Source organism: Myxocyprinus asiaticus, chromosome 19 (genome assembly GCF_019703515.2).
Source record: "Myxocyprinus asiaticus isolate MX2 ecotype Aquarium Trade chromosome 19, UBuf_Myxa_2, whole genome shotgun sequence".
NCBI classification, from domain to species: Eukaryota; Metazoa; Chordata; class Actinopteri; order Cypriniformes; family Catostomidae; genus Myxocyprinus; species Myxocyprinus asiaticus.
In genome coordinates, this window is record NC_059362.1 from 43,107,005 (window position 1) to 43,122,481 (window position 15,477).

A 15,477-nucleotide genomic window follows, 5' to 3' on the forward strand; every position below is an offset into this window, starting at 1 on the left:
ATAAAGGCAGCACAAAAGTAATCCACATGACTCCAGTGTTTAAATCCATGTCTTCTGAAGCGATATGATAGGTGTTGGTGAGAAACAGATCAATATTTAAGCTCTTTTTTTACTATAATCTCTACTTTCACTTGCACATTCTTTTGTTTTTGTCAGTTTGCACTCTTCATGCATATAGCCACCTACTGGGCAGGGAGGAGAATTTATAGTAAAAAAGGACTTAATTATTGATCCGTTTATCACCCACACTCATCATAACGCTTCAAGACATTAATTTAACCACTGGAGTCATATGGATTACTTTTATGCTGACTTTATGCGCTTTTTGGACCTTTAAAGTTCTGGCCAACAAGTGCATGGCGTTGTACGGACCTACAGAGCTGAGATATTCTTCTAAAAATCTTCATTTGTGTTCTGCAGAAGAAAGTAAGTCATACACATCTGGGATGTCATAAGGGTGAGCAAGTGATGAGAGAATTTTCATTTTTAGGTGAACATGGAATATGGACTTTTAAATCTGCAAAATCACCCAACTAAAGCATATTGTTTGGACATTTTAATCAGTGTACAAAAGGTAGTGGACAATAACTAATATAAAGCCTCACTGTCTGTCGACGAAATGTGCTTCTAACATTATTTATGGTATTCTTCAGAATACATGCACATTTGCTCAGCTAACCTTCCATCAAATTCATCAAATGGGATTGAAGTGTCACGCCTTGGGATATGCATACAGACCCCGATTGAATTTTTAGAACAGACATATTAGAAGGACACTTTACTATCCCATAATGCTTCAAGAGCTGAGGCGACGTCATATTCAAAACGCTGGTTTTTGTTTTTAAAAAGGCGAAGACGGCTCTTTGCAACTCTCAGTGTTATACATACCAACAGATTTTTCAAGTTGTGCTTAAATGGTGTTTGTTTAACAAAACCAGAGTAGATTAATTTAATAGTTGTTGTTATTACATCATATATCCAGGTCATGGGACAATGCCCATGTCCCTGGATGAAGTATGTCCGGAATCTATACTACTTGCAAGCATACCTAAAGAACGTACTGTTTTACTGGCCTAGAAGTTCGTCTTTCATCAAATACAGTACATAACACTGACAGAACGCAATTCAGTTCACATGCTCCTACACATACGGCATAAGTTTAAAGATAAAATTCCAAAATACATTTAGAATTATTGTTTAATTTGAACTGCAAGTTAACACGTGCAATTACACCAAAATTCTTTAACATTGTTGAGTACAATATGCACGTTTTCTTTAGATTTCTGTTAGATTCTCTCTAACAAAAGTTTGAGAACCACCCGTTGTTAGGTGAAATGTCAGCCTCAGCTACTATTTACTTATTTAAAATTTTGTTTTATCCCCTTTTCTCCCAATTTGGAATGCCCAATTCCCACTACTTAGTAGGTCCTCGTAGTGGCATAATGACTCACCTCAATCCGGGTGGCGGAGGACAAGTCTCAGTTGCCTCCACTTCTGAGACCGTCAATTCGCGCATCTTATCATGTGGCTCGTTGTACATGACACCGCGGAGACTCACAGCATGTGGAGGCTCATGTTACTCTCCGCGATCCACGCACAACTTACCACACGCCCCATTGAGAGCGAGAACCACTACTCGTGACCACGAGGTGGTTACCCCATGTGACTCTACCCTCCTTAGCAACCGGGCCAATTTGGTTGCTTAGGAGACCTAGCTAGAGTCACTCATCACACCCTGGATTCGAACTCGCGACTCCAGAAGTGGTAGTCAGCGTCAATACTCACTGAGCTTCCCAGGCCCCTACTTTTTTTATTACATGGAAAAAAGATGCAATGAAAGTGAATGGTTACTAAAGCCAACATTCTGACTAGCATCTCCTTTTGTGTTCAATTAAGGAAAGTAAGTTAGAGGAGTTTGAAACAACACGAGAGTGAGTAAATGATGACAGAATTGATATTTTTGGGTGAACTATCCCTTTAACTTAAGAAAGACAGGACTAGGATGATTTTAGCACAAAAACAGTACATTTAATTCAAGTGTTCCACAGCACAAGTGCACAGGAAAGGAGCCATTGTGTTTGGCTGTCTTTCCTTTCACTGCGTACAGAGAGAGTTATGAAAGGACGACCTGTTACTATAACCATCAAAAACACAACAGAACTACAGCCACAAAGAGAGAGAGAGAATGCGACTTAATTTGTTTAAGTGGGTGAAGAAGGTTGAGAAAGAATGAAGCTTCAGACTAGCGTACTGCCATACTACTCTTGCTATCGCTGCAGTATATAGTATGCATACTGACCTTCCTTTTCCTGTCTGATGGATAAACCAACCATGATTTTTAACTCTTTTCTTGACTCATTATTTAATCAGACTGCCAAATGATGACATTTTCACAAACTTGGATAAAAAAAAAAAATACAAAAACACATTTCCCCCCAAGATGGTAACAGAATGACACTCGTTGAATCATACATGCAACTCAATGAGGTCATGTGATAATGCAGCATACTACTGTTTTTTAAAAATGTTTATTTTGGAATAATGCCTACTGTTTAACTTAACTATTTAAAAAAAGTAGGCATTATACAATATATACTGCACAGTATTCAGTAAGTAGTACGCTAGTATGCTAGTAAAATGAGAGAGAGACCTGTGACACAAATGGACTGAATAAGACAGACGAGGCTGTAGGCAATAAATATTGAGGCAACAACAATCATATATATATATATATATAAAAAAAAAAAAACATTACAGTCTGACCATAGCAAGAGTACATGGATGGGGTTTGTAGAAATGAATGTTGGGTAATGTAGTTTTGCCATCACTTTCAAGAAGTTACGTAACAGTGTACAATATTGCTGCCTTCCAGTCCTCCTGGAAAATTCCTTCTTACAAATTCAAAAGTCGTAATTACGGTGTGATGTGCATTTAAGATATTTTGGTCTGAATTAGAGGTTGACTGATTTTGCAAATACCGATAACTAACGCAAGTAAAAAAGGACTTAAATATTGATGTTTCTCACCCACATTTATCATATCGCTTCTGAAGATATGGATTTAACCACTGGAGGATTAATTTTATGCTGCCTTTATGTGCTTTTTTGAGGTTGAGAGAATAGTCATTTTTGGGTGAACTATTCCTTTAATTATGATTAAAACCGATTTGCTTCTACCATGATTCTTTAATCGACATGCCCCCAATTTAGAAAATCGGGGCTCGAAGAAAATCCCACTGGTAATTACGATATTGTGGTGGCGTTCAACTCCACTTGTCTTGTAAAAATGATCATTCCGACGTGACTTGAAGGCAGCATATGAATCCAGTATGTATCAATGTTTTCTTACTGAGAGGCTCATACTACAGTAATGTCTAGGCTAAAACACATGAATCTGTACATTTTTATTCTTTTTTTTTACTTTTACATTTTCATCAAGTACAAAGTTAAAATGCCTTTGTTAATATATTCATAAAAGAGTAAAATAATAGTGCTTTTTCAAGACTACACAACATAAAAACAGTCATTGTCAAGACCAGTCAAATCTTAAATGCCAACGATATAGTTACACGTCATTCTTTTATCATTTAAGAATAAAATTGTATAGCACCTTTTTGAAACACCTTCACTGTCTCTCTTTAAAGATTTTTTCCCCTAAAATAACCTCACTCAAGACCCCGCCTCCTTTAAAGCTGACAACAGGTTACTGGTTGGCTCTCAAATTCATCACCTGTCAATTGTCTTCCCACAGTTCATAAATACAAAAGAATTCTCTGCATTAATTGGACACGCCCCTTTTGACATCACTGGCTCACAGCTCCGCCTTTGACCACACCCCATTATTATAACAGCCATGCATATAATCATACACTAGCCAATAATTACGGCAGAATTACTCTATATGAATTTAAAAACACCCAGCACACAAAACGTAATAATAAAATGCAAAAAAAAAAAAAAAGAGGCAAACTTATCTATGTACAATTCATTTACCACTGAAATTTGTACTAATAACAATCAAACCTCACGTTGTGTCACAGGACTTACCAGCCTTCACCAAACGAACACAAACAGACTATAAGGCTACGAGCGGTTCGACCCAGCATAGTGCAACAACGATTTTGCTAAAGGAGTCTGATTTGACTATGCAAACTTTTAAAGGAAAACATCCTGGGTTTTAGACGTTCATTTTTAAACGTCATGAACTGGACCCAGCAGCTAAACTTTGGCTTGCATGCAAGCTCCTCAAGTTCTCCCTCTATATAACAGTGAGACAAAAAAGTTACCTTTATTTTAATAGCAATGAATTACATCACAATTATCTTCAAATCCAAACAAATTATGCACATGCGGTTGGCTACAGAAATGGTCAGAATTATGTCTGTAAGACTTTTTCAGAATCGTTTTTGCACGATTTGGAGGGAAAATTGGCAGAATTCTACTAAATGGATTTAAACATGGTAAAATGTGCCAAATGAACCTGATAGTACCACACTCTTACTGGTAGCAGAAAGAATGTTTAATAAAGCCAAAATATCTAATATTGCGTACGAATTCGCTTCCTGCGTTGTTCTGTTTGTGCAGATCCTGTGTGGGCCTTCTCAAATCAGAAAAAAATATTAAGTGTTTTAAATCATGTTAAATTTAAAACATTAAAGTTAAAAACATTAGTTAAATATACTGAAAAGGACTTTTTAAATGGTGAACTATTACCATCAAACAAAAATCTGATAACGCCTAGATGTCCATATGGAAGGATGTTTTCCCTAAAATACGTTTTTCCAACATGAGCTAAAGCAAAGGTTTACTACAAGCTGTGGGCCAAAAGCGTATTTCAACAAATAATCACCTGTGATATAACTATTCAGGTCTGAATCTGCAACCAGGTAATCATAAATAAAATCAGGTAATGAGCTGGTTAACTTGCTTTCATATATTACATATATGAAATACATATATTTTCCAACGCAGTAATCAACACTCAAATAATATAACTAATGTGCCTGTTTGATTAGAGATAAACCAAAAAAAGGTTGTTTTCTGGTTTAAATGTGGTCTGTATAAACTCTTCCCTCTTGAAAGGGACAATTAAACAAATTCATACAAAGATCTTCAATTTCGAAGCACAGAATGAGCATCTCTGTCAGCACCAGAGTCCTGTTCACTTTAGAAAGGAAACAGGATTATAAAACAGCATGGATTGTAGAGTTGTACAGTAATCCAGTTTGTGTGTAATTCAAGTGTGAAAACTCTGATCACACCAAAAGAGCAACCATAGAATCACATTACTATATATGCATTTTTGCAAAATAATTTTTAAATGGCTCGTTGTACATACTGAAGCAGTTTTCTGGTGAAATGAACATTAGAGGCGCTACAGTGACGACTTCTATTCACTTTGACACAAAAACACGGCTGATTATCAGTTCATAAACACCTACTTTTTGCCCTGTTCCTTTCACAATGCTGTCTTAAGACATCAAAACACTTTTAATATAGCACATGACTTGTAAAGTTATACATTGAAAGGATGACCTGCTTGCATTACAAAACCAACAACATTTACAAGCTTGTTCAAGCATGACCAAATTGCACGGTAGCTTAACTAATAGAGTATTGCACTTGCGATGTAAAGGAATTAACCTTAAAAACCTGTTTGATGGAAAATTTTACTCGCTTTTAGCGCCACACAGTGGACATTTCACCTCGGAACTGCCGTGATATGCGTAATGAAACACAATGCCATTTTGCAAAAATGTCGCCACAGCCACAGAAATTTCATAAGATCACGCCCACCGAAGAAGTGTGGAATTCTGGGAGCACCACGTGACCAGCTTTTATGACAAGACACAGATGGGCCACTTTCCCAGAATCCCGAGTGAGAAGCACAACGATCTGATCCTTATTCACAGTTCAGCGAGAGCGAAAACTCACAACATTCACACTGCAATTCAAAGTGACAAAATCCGATTTTCTGCTCAAATAATTTTTTTTGTGAGGTTTTTACAAAAATATGTGGCCATATTAGATACGTATTAAGATAAAGTGGTTTAACACACCTCAGTTTCTCCCGGGAAGGTAAGTGGCCATGTAAACATGTTAGCGCCATTCTTATAGTTTTTAAAGAGTGCGCATGCGCTCAAGTGCACCGGGGGAACCCCAGAGTATGAAGTAAGAGGGAAACCCAACTATTACAACTGCCATGGAAAGCTAAGGAAACAAACACAGCAGCAACTGTGGGACATCTGAAAATAAAGTGAAGCAACAGAGAACAAAAAATGGCAAAGTCATCATCAGATCCCATGTTCGTGATTTACACCAGCGTCATTACGTCGCTGCAGAGAAAGCTGCTTACTGACTGAGCCCCAAGTACATGGCTGTAAAGAGTACGCAACTTATGTGTCTTAAGCAGCTTTTCGCAACAAACTGCTCTCTGTTGTCTGTGTAAACAAGCTCAATGTCATCCACATCAGATTTGGGGCACAATGAACTGCAGTGTGAACATAGCCAAACTGAACCGAACGCAATTTAGGCGAGAGTGGGAAAGAGAACAAAGCACCATGAGGCTGCACCATGGAATATCTGCGGCACCATCTTGTTAACGCACCAACAGTAGAAACATGCAACAACATCCCTGATACCTTACTGAACACACACACACACATGCTGAAGTACAGTAAAAGTGGTGGTATCTGGATAAGTATTCCAAAAAAACAAGATCTTGTAGAATCCTATGTAAATAAATCCAGCCGTATCTATACACCGATCAGCTTCAACATTAAAACCACCTGCCTAATATTGTGTAGGTCCCCCTTGTGCCACCAAAACAGCACCAACCTGCATCTCAGAATAGCATTCTGAGCTGTTTTGGCGGCACGAGGGGGACCTACACAATATTAGGCAGGTGGTTTTAATGTTGTGGCTGATCGGTGTATGTGGAAGGTTTGAATTTGGCATCTGTTTGATGCATCAATATTGCATCAAGACGACAGCAAACATAAACTTACAGGAAGAGGAGGATCGTGAATGGAACATGAGAGTACATTTGTGTTAACTACCCCTTTAAGTTTCCAGCGTGAGAAGATGTGTATGAGTGTGTAATACAGCTCTCTCAATGTATGTGCCCTATAGGCTCCCAGCAGAAAGGCCTCATAAGTGGCTGTGCATTGCGTTGGTATTGCTAAGAGAGAGAGAGAGAAATATATCTATATATCTATAGAGAGAGCACCATAGTCAAGTTAGTCGAGTTGTGAATGAATAGTAACTGTAGTTTAGTAGTACCGTAAAATCATCTGTAAACAGTGTAATGTTGATTCTTCAAGCACAGCTTCTCTCTCACAGGAAGTGTGTGTGTATGTGTGTTTATGTGTGAAAATTAATGTGCCAGACACTTATACCATGTCCTAACCAGGAATGACACGTTAAGGCATCAAACGACAAATCGCACCCAATTTATGTCCTAACTAGTCGTGATCTCCTCATGATGTTTAGCTGTTCGTAGCTCCACCCACAGTGAACTCTCACTGGTCCAAAATCCCATTTCACATAGCTGTATGGGTGAATCTAGCAAAAATATGCTGAGATCATATTTCACACCAAAAAAAAAAAAAAAATTATGTATGTTTTGCACCAAGAAATTTTTTTAGGACCATTAATTCTATGGCAATAAACTACTGTATACGTTTTTTTGGTTTAAAAATCCTCAAAGTATGTAATACTTAAAATAATTTTTTTGTTTTTGTTTCAATCAGTTCATTTTTGGAGAGCATTATTGAGAATTTAGGGGTATATGTGCTTAAATGTCATGAAAATGTATTAATGGTCCTTAAAAATGCTTCATTGTCTTTTATGAAAAACAACATTTCTTTTTTTTTCCTTTTGATTTTGGGATGAAATATGACCCAGAAATTAGTGCTGCCTTTATGTGCTGTCGGAATTATCCTACTTCCCACTTCTACAGTCATAATTACGAGTACATCGCGTTTAAGTGCTATGCTGTTGGAAAGAACACAAAACATGGAGGACTCCAGCTTCATTCTTGTATATTTCTTGGGGAACTCTTATTTTGACACCGTGATACATGTTACTCAGTCAGCTTGCTAACGATAATGGAATTTTGGTCAAATACATGCGATTTTCTCGGTTTAAAATGTACAACATGCATCAAATGGGTACTAATATACATAAATGTATATGGCCGAAACAGCAAGCGCTAACAATTAGCTGTATTTAGAAAAATGAATAAAACATCATTCACTACAGAAACTGTACTCTCCTCCGCCAGGTTGAAAATTTACGTCTCCTCCTAACATGGAAATCAGGGTATCAAAATCATCTCTGAGTTTCCAAGTTGTAATTACGATTCGAGGGGTTGTTCCGAGTAGGAAACTCGTATTTATGATAATCCCTCAGAGACCCAGCGTAGCAGAATTAAATAGTATCTAATTGTCATTAAATATGAGTAAAAACTACACATAACAACAGCTGACACCCTGAACTGTATAACAACATATAACAGTTTTGGCAGGAAAAAAAAAATCATATATACTGTCACAGCTTGTTAGTCACAAAAATGATAAAAACAGCATCAATTTCAATGCTTGGGTCTCTGAGGGTTAAACATTGAATATATTCTGATTGGTAGTGATTTTAACGCTTTCATGGCAGCATTGCGATTTCATTGAGGACAGAAAAATGACTTGACGTTCGACAACTGTCGGATCATACCTGCTTAGGGCACAGGGTATCATTAAATTAAAGGGTCGGTGAGTAAGCCTAACTAGTGATTTGTGCTCTATATATATCAGCGCATGGACAAACGTACACTTGCAAACACACACACATTTTGTCTCGATCAGTTTTGTGAGAGAGAAAGAGTCGTCACAGCTGGAACATGACAACAAACTAAAACAACGGACAATAAAGTACAAAAAAAAAGATAAAATAAGATAAAATTGTGGACTCAGTTATGTTTGTAAATAAATAGCTAAAGTATGGCTGTCTAGTGGGTTAATATCAGAATAGCACCAGCCATTTACAGGCCACCAGCAACATGAACACAAGAAGGTGGAGCTTATTGGATATGCAAATAAGGAAGGGGAGGGACATCATGGCATTTGGTGGGCGGAGTTTCAGACTCAGGCAAAGTATTCTTTCAGCGGAGCAAAGAGGTGGCGAATGACAGGCACGCTCCACGACCTTCCCAGAAGCCTTTGCCTGGCGAGACGACTCATGTTAGACACGTCAGTGTAATGGACGGGAAAGCCGAAAACTCTAGAACACACAAATACACAGCAGAGGATTTAAGGAGATTTTCACAACTGAGTCTTCTTTGCAGACCGCATGAAATCAAAATTAGTCCACGTCTGTTAGCTTTGAGAATATCTAGAGCTGAAGTCAGAAGTTTATATACACCTTAGACAAATACATTTAAACTCAGTTTTTCACAATTCCTGACATTTAATCATAGAAAACATTCCCTGTCTTAGGTCAGTTAGGATCACTACTTTATTTTAAGAATGTGAAATGTCAGAATAATAGTAGAGAGAATGATTTATTTCAGCTTTTATTTCTTTCATCACATTCCCAGTGAGTCAGAAGTTACAATACACTTTGACTTTTTGGTAGCATTGCCTTTAAATTGTTTAACTTGCGTCAAACATTTTGGGTAGCCTTCCACAAGCTTCTCGCATTAAGTTAATTTTGGCCCATTCCTCCAGACAGAACTGGTGCAACCGAGTCAGGTTTGTAGGCCTCCTTGCTCGCACACGCTTTTTCAGTTCTGCCCACACATTTACTATCGGATTGAGGTCAGAGCTTTGTGATGGCCACTCCAATACCTTGACTTTGTTGTCCTTAAGCCACTTTGCCACAACTTTGGAGGTATGATTGGGGTCATTGTCCATTTGGAAGACACATTTGTGACAGAGCTTTAACTTCCTGGCTGATGTCTTGAGATGTTGCTTCAATATATCCACATAATTTTCCTTCCTTGTGACTGCATCTATTTTGTGAAGTGCACCAGTCCCTCCTGCAGCAAAGCACCCCACAACATGATGCTGCCACCCCTATGCTTCACGGTTGGGATGGTGTTCTTTGGCTTGCAAGCCTCACACTTTTTCCTCCAAATATTACAATGGTCATTATGGCCAAACAGTTAAATATTTGTTTCATTAGACCCGAGGACATTTCTACAAAAAGTAAGATCTTTGTCCCCATGTGCACTTGCAAACTGTAGTCTGGCTTTTTAATGGCAGTTTTGGAGCAGTGGCTTCTTCCTTGCTGAGCAGCCTTTCAAGTTTATGTCGATATAGAACTTGTTTTACTGTGGATATAGATACTTGTCTACCTGTTTCCTCCAGCATCTTCACAAGGACATTTGCTGTTGTTCTGGGATTTATTTGCACTTTTCGCACCAAACTACATTCATCTCTAGGAGACAGAGTGCATCTCGTTCCTGAGCGGTATGATGGCTGCGTGGTCCCATGGTGTTTATACTTGAGTTCTATTGTTTGTACAAATGAACGTGGTACTTTCAGGCATTTGGAAATTGCTATAGTTTGCTAATATGAAATCTGTGGAGTGGTTAATGTTTTAATGATTTCAACCTAAGTGCATGTAAACTTCTGACTTCAACTCTATATGCTTGTTTACTCCTAAAAGTTGACAAATTAATCTTTTAGCAGTTAAACAAAATTTTAAATTTACAGTTGTCTGGGAAAACAGACCAAAAATTGTAATGGCTCACCTTACACTCAAGGAGCATATCCAAATTTTTATATAATAAAATGCCAATAGAGCGCAACAGTGCACACACACTTTCCAGCCATGTTGTTTTCAGAAGTGTTTTTCCCATTCATTTTTTCCATTGGGATTTCATAAAATTTTTTAAGTCCTGAACCAAACCAACCAGGAGATGCGAGTGTAACGGGAGCCAGTTGGTAGGTAACTTTGCAGTGTGTAAACCTCACTCCCCTGGCCTCAAGAGGCACACTAGCGACTGGCATTAGAGGCTGTAGCCTTTAGCTTCCTTGTAAGAGCGCCTGCCTCCCATGCTGGCAGACGGCAATTCAAATCCTGCTCGGAGCGGGTCAAGCAGGACCGGTTACATTGGTGCCATGATCCGGATGGGAGTAAGATTTAGGGGAGTGAGTGTAATGGGAGCTAGCTGGTAGGTAGCTGTGCAGTGTGTAAACCTCACTCCCCTGGCCTCAAGAGGCGCACTAGCGACTGATGCTAGGGGTTGTAGCCTTTAGCTTCCTCGTTACCACGCCTGCCTCCCATGCCGGCTGACGCCGATTCGAATCCCGCACGGAGCGGGTCGAGCAGGACCGGTTACACGAGGTGAATCACAACATTACAAACACTGATTTGAAGCAAAAAAGTATTGGAAAATCTGACAAAAAGACAAAGGTATAAGACAATTAAGGTTTTCTCGAGGGAATGAACTACAATTCCATGAAGCATTACGAATGATGTAATCGAATGAAAAACTATGGAAAAATATATGATTTAAATTTGTTGATTACAAGTGTTGAAAAATATTTTAGATTTTATTACAAAATATTCAAATATATAATAGTTAGGGTTAGGAGTGCGACCCGCTTGCATCTCTCACAGTACGTCGTAGAAGTGGGCGGTCACTGCAGAGCTTTTTTGGCGCATTTTGTTCACCGCGATTCTCTGATTGGTGGATCTTTCTCTTCAGGATCATGGATAGTGTAGTTCTTCACCAGAAATTCCACAGGTAAACACAATAAAAAAAATTAAAAAATGAGGATGAAATAACAGGGACTGATGGCTTCAACAGAAACATAAATGCTTGATTAACATCCTCAGGGCTCACAGTGGGTCTGTTTTTAAGTGTTTATAAGTTATCATTTAAAATGTTTTTGCCTATGGAGAAAATGAATGGGATTAACCGACTGCTGCGCTTTGTCACCTCTAGCAAATATCACCTGCCTTTGTCTAGTAATAGCAAGTAACAAATCATTGTTTACAGCTGTAGTGTAAACTAAAGCCAAATGGCTAATTAAGAAAAGAGATGAGCCCTTCAGTATGTTCCGGCCCAACCTCCTATTTCAATAGAAAATACATTAAAAAAAAATAAAAAACAGAGGGAAAAAAAACAAAAAACAAACATTAGAAGAACAGGTCTCGATATGACATTGCTCACCTCTCCATCTCTGTGCACCACAAGATATCCTCTTTGTTGTTCATGTAGACGGGGTAATGCTGGTCTTTGCCCTGCTTTATGGAGTTTGAGCGAGTCGTGATGGTTCGCACTTTGCCAAACTGAAAAACAGTGTCAAACAAGTGAATCAAGGTTAGGTTTTAAAATATAGTCTGCGTTCAGCGCTTGAGTTAGCACTGTGTGAGCAAGTGGCACTCTCTAGCGGTCTGGATGGAATTATCCATTGTCCATTATACCAGCGTTTCCCAACCAGCGTGCCATCTGGCGAGATCAGGGATGCCGTGTGAAAAATCCTTCAAACACTTAAAAAATACAAAAATGCATATAAAACATCATAAAAAACAGAATATCATACATTTCTCAATAGTAAAAATTAATAATAATAATAATAATAATATTACTGCCACTATTTATTATTTAATTACTATTACTGATTAGTTGATCCCAAAATGAAAACTCTGTCATCACTTACCTTAATGTTTTTGCTAACCCACATGCCGTGGAACTTAAAAGGAGATGTTAGGCAAACTGTTAGTCTCAGCCACCATTCACTTTCATTGAATGGAAAAAGATAAATGGAAGTGAATGGTGACTGGGACTAACTAACATTCAGCCTAACATCTCCTTTTGTGTTTCACAGAAGAGAGAAATGTCTATGGGCTTGGAATGTCATATGGTTGAGTAATCATGACAGAATTTTCATTTTTGGGTGAACTCTTTTTTTTTTTTTCACCCAATTTGGACTGCCCAATTCCCAATGCGCTTTAAGTCCTCGTGGTCATGTAGTGATTCGCCTCAGTCTGGCTGGTGGAGGATGAATCCCAGTTGCCTCCGCATCTGAGACCATCAACCCGCGCATCTTATCACGTGGCTTGTTGAGCGTGTTGCCACGGAGACATAGCACGTGTGGAGGCTTCACGCCATTCACCGCGGCATCCGTGCCCAACTCACCACGCGCCCCACCGAGAACGAACCACATTATAACGACCACGAGGAGGTTACCCCATGTGACTCTACCCTCCCTAGCAACCGGGCCAATTTGGTTGCTTAGGAGACCTGGCTGGAGTCACTCAGCACACCCTGGGTTTCAAACTAGCGAATTCCAGGGGTGGTAGCCAGCGTCTTTTACCACTGAACTACCCAGGCCCGCAGGTGAACTATTCTTTTTAACTACCTGTAAGTATTTGTTAAAGGTATTTGCCAAGAACAACAATATAAATGTGAGTCAGCACATGATTGCATGTCTTGCTGGAAAACAAATTACTGAATAGAAGGATCATAATGCAGGTTGTACACTAAAAAAATCATTCCATCTGAATAAAACTAGAGTTGAGAATTGAGTTAAGCAGTAGTCCCCTGGGAGGTATAGATGAGATTGTTGTTATAATTTGGATTTTTTAGTATTACGAGTTTTACACAAAAATGCAAAAATGTTTTAGAAGTACAAAATAACCTTTTTTATATCAATCATCATGCAATTAGTTATTCTTTAAATATTTTTTTCCTCCTTTTTTTCTATTTATATTTCATTGTGGCTCTTTAATAGTTTGGCCTGTCATGTGTTCAACAGATCCATGTTCAATGGAAATTTTTTATAGTTAGAAATGTGAGAAAAAGCGTTTGTTCCACATTTGTGCATTTTTAAAGCATAATTCCTAAGTAAAACAAAGATCTGATGACAAAATAAGGAAATTGGAAAAATATCGTTATCAGCCTATAGGCTTTTGGTTGAAATTGTTATCAGTATCGGCAAAAAATATTCATATTGGTGCATCCCTAGTCCACATTGTAGATTATTCTGACTAAGAATGAGACCATCTGAGTGACATGTAAAGCTGTAAAGCTCTGTTTACGTGTGGGTATATCTGAAATTCATGATACCTCAATATCAGAACATAATGGGGAAAAAAAGCACTTCAAATAATCGCTCGGCAATGTACGTGAATGGCGGAATTGGCGAATATTTTTTTATAGACTTTGTGACCAGAAGTTCTCTCCATCTGCAAAGTAATGAGTACAGATTTTTTCATGGACATAGCTATACTCTGAGGACATAATATTTAGCTATGTTGAGTAAATCCACATGAACACACCTTGGCTGTGCGTCCATGTTCCAGACAGTCTTGTAAATCAAGCTTATCATTTGCCATGGCAGTCAGCGGCCTGAGAGAGAGAAAGATAGTTTGTTTCTTAATTTGTAAATTAAGGTCAATTGGTGCAATATTGAGGATTTCATCTGCAGTTGTACCTGTTCATTCCAGGTAAGTTGCCCCAGAAGTATCGAGCTCTGTGTGCAGCAGACACTTCCTTAGCATCAATCATAACTGGATTACACTGAACGCACACATAGAAACAGTGAATGTAAATCTGTAAATAAATACAGTGGCTCCGAAAGTATTGGGACACTTAAGTCACACTTAAAACTGTCTGAATGTCATTGCATTAGATAATAAAATATCAAACCAAGTGTCATTTAAGAAAAAAGAAAGCACAAGCACACTTTTCAAACAAAACACTTCACAAAATAATAGATACATTGTTCGAAATGAAGACTAAAAAGTATCTGGACGCTTTCTGGTTGTTGAACGTAAGTGGAGCATGTAGCATAACACTGATTACAACCAAAAATATTTTGACTCATCCCTCCTTTTCTTTAAAAAAGCACAAATCTGGGTTTGTGTGCATGCTATTTTTTTTTAAGAAAAAGAGGGACGAGTCCAAATAATTTTTTGTGGTAATCAACATTATGCCACAAATGCTGTATACAGTATACAGAACCCAGAATACAGACTGTGTTATATATATACAACCACAAGAGGGCATCACTGATGAATACACATATGATTCACTTTGAACATTATGTATTTAAATAAATAGATGTAAAGAAAAATATACAAATGGGTTTCTGTGTTTATTGTCGGGTGTTTAAGTGTGATTTTGTATGTTTAATTGTGCCCACACCTCCAGAAAGCGTGAAATGTCTCTTTTGTCACTGACTCCCATAGCAACAACATTTTCAAACAGCCAGAAGAACGGTCTGTCATCTCCGTCTTTGGGCCGAGCTTCATGAAGCAGCCGGTAAAACTCAAAAAACAGACGACCTGTGCCCTCTGTACAACACACAAAGACAAAACATATGAGAACACATGTATGTATCGCTACACTCAAACAGGTGAAAACTGCCTACACTGGAACTGAAAGCTGTTGGCAGATAACCCATTTCTATTTTTGTCGCACTGCAAAGCTACTCCAGCCACTTTATTTTCCCATCTGTATGAGATAAAA

The 15,477-nt window shown here is 38.3% G+C and overlaps 1 protein-coding gene across 4 annotated transcripts in view; it reads right to left on the bottom strand.

Annotated features, from left to right (window-relative positions):
- The window catches only part of LOC127409611 (DNA (cytosine-5)-methyltransferase 3A-like), a 70,199-nt gene that overhangs the window by 5,391 nt on the left and 49,331 nt on the right, over positions 1–15,477 (bottom strand). For 3 of the 4 annotated variants that reach the window (XM_051644293.1, XM_051644292.1, XM_051644295.1), the window contains 5 exons: positions 15,154–15,302; positions 14,441–14,526; positions 14,286–14,355; positions 12,175–12,293; positions 6,909–9,272 (listed from right to left, as the gene is read on the bottom strand). In XM_051644293.1, coding sequence (XP_051500253.1) covers positions 9,137–9,272; positions 12,175–12,293; positions 14,286–14,355; positions 14,441–14,526; positions 15,154–15,302 — 560 coding nt within the window. In that variant the 3' untranslated portion in view covers positions 6,909–9,136. Of the gene's footprint in view, positions 1–6,908; positions 9,273–12,174; positions 12,294–14,285; positions 14,356–14,440; positions 14,527–15,153; positions 15,303–15,477 lie in introns of those variants that run through there. The other variant, XM_051644294.1, reaches the window with a different exon arrangement.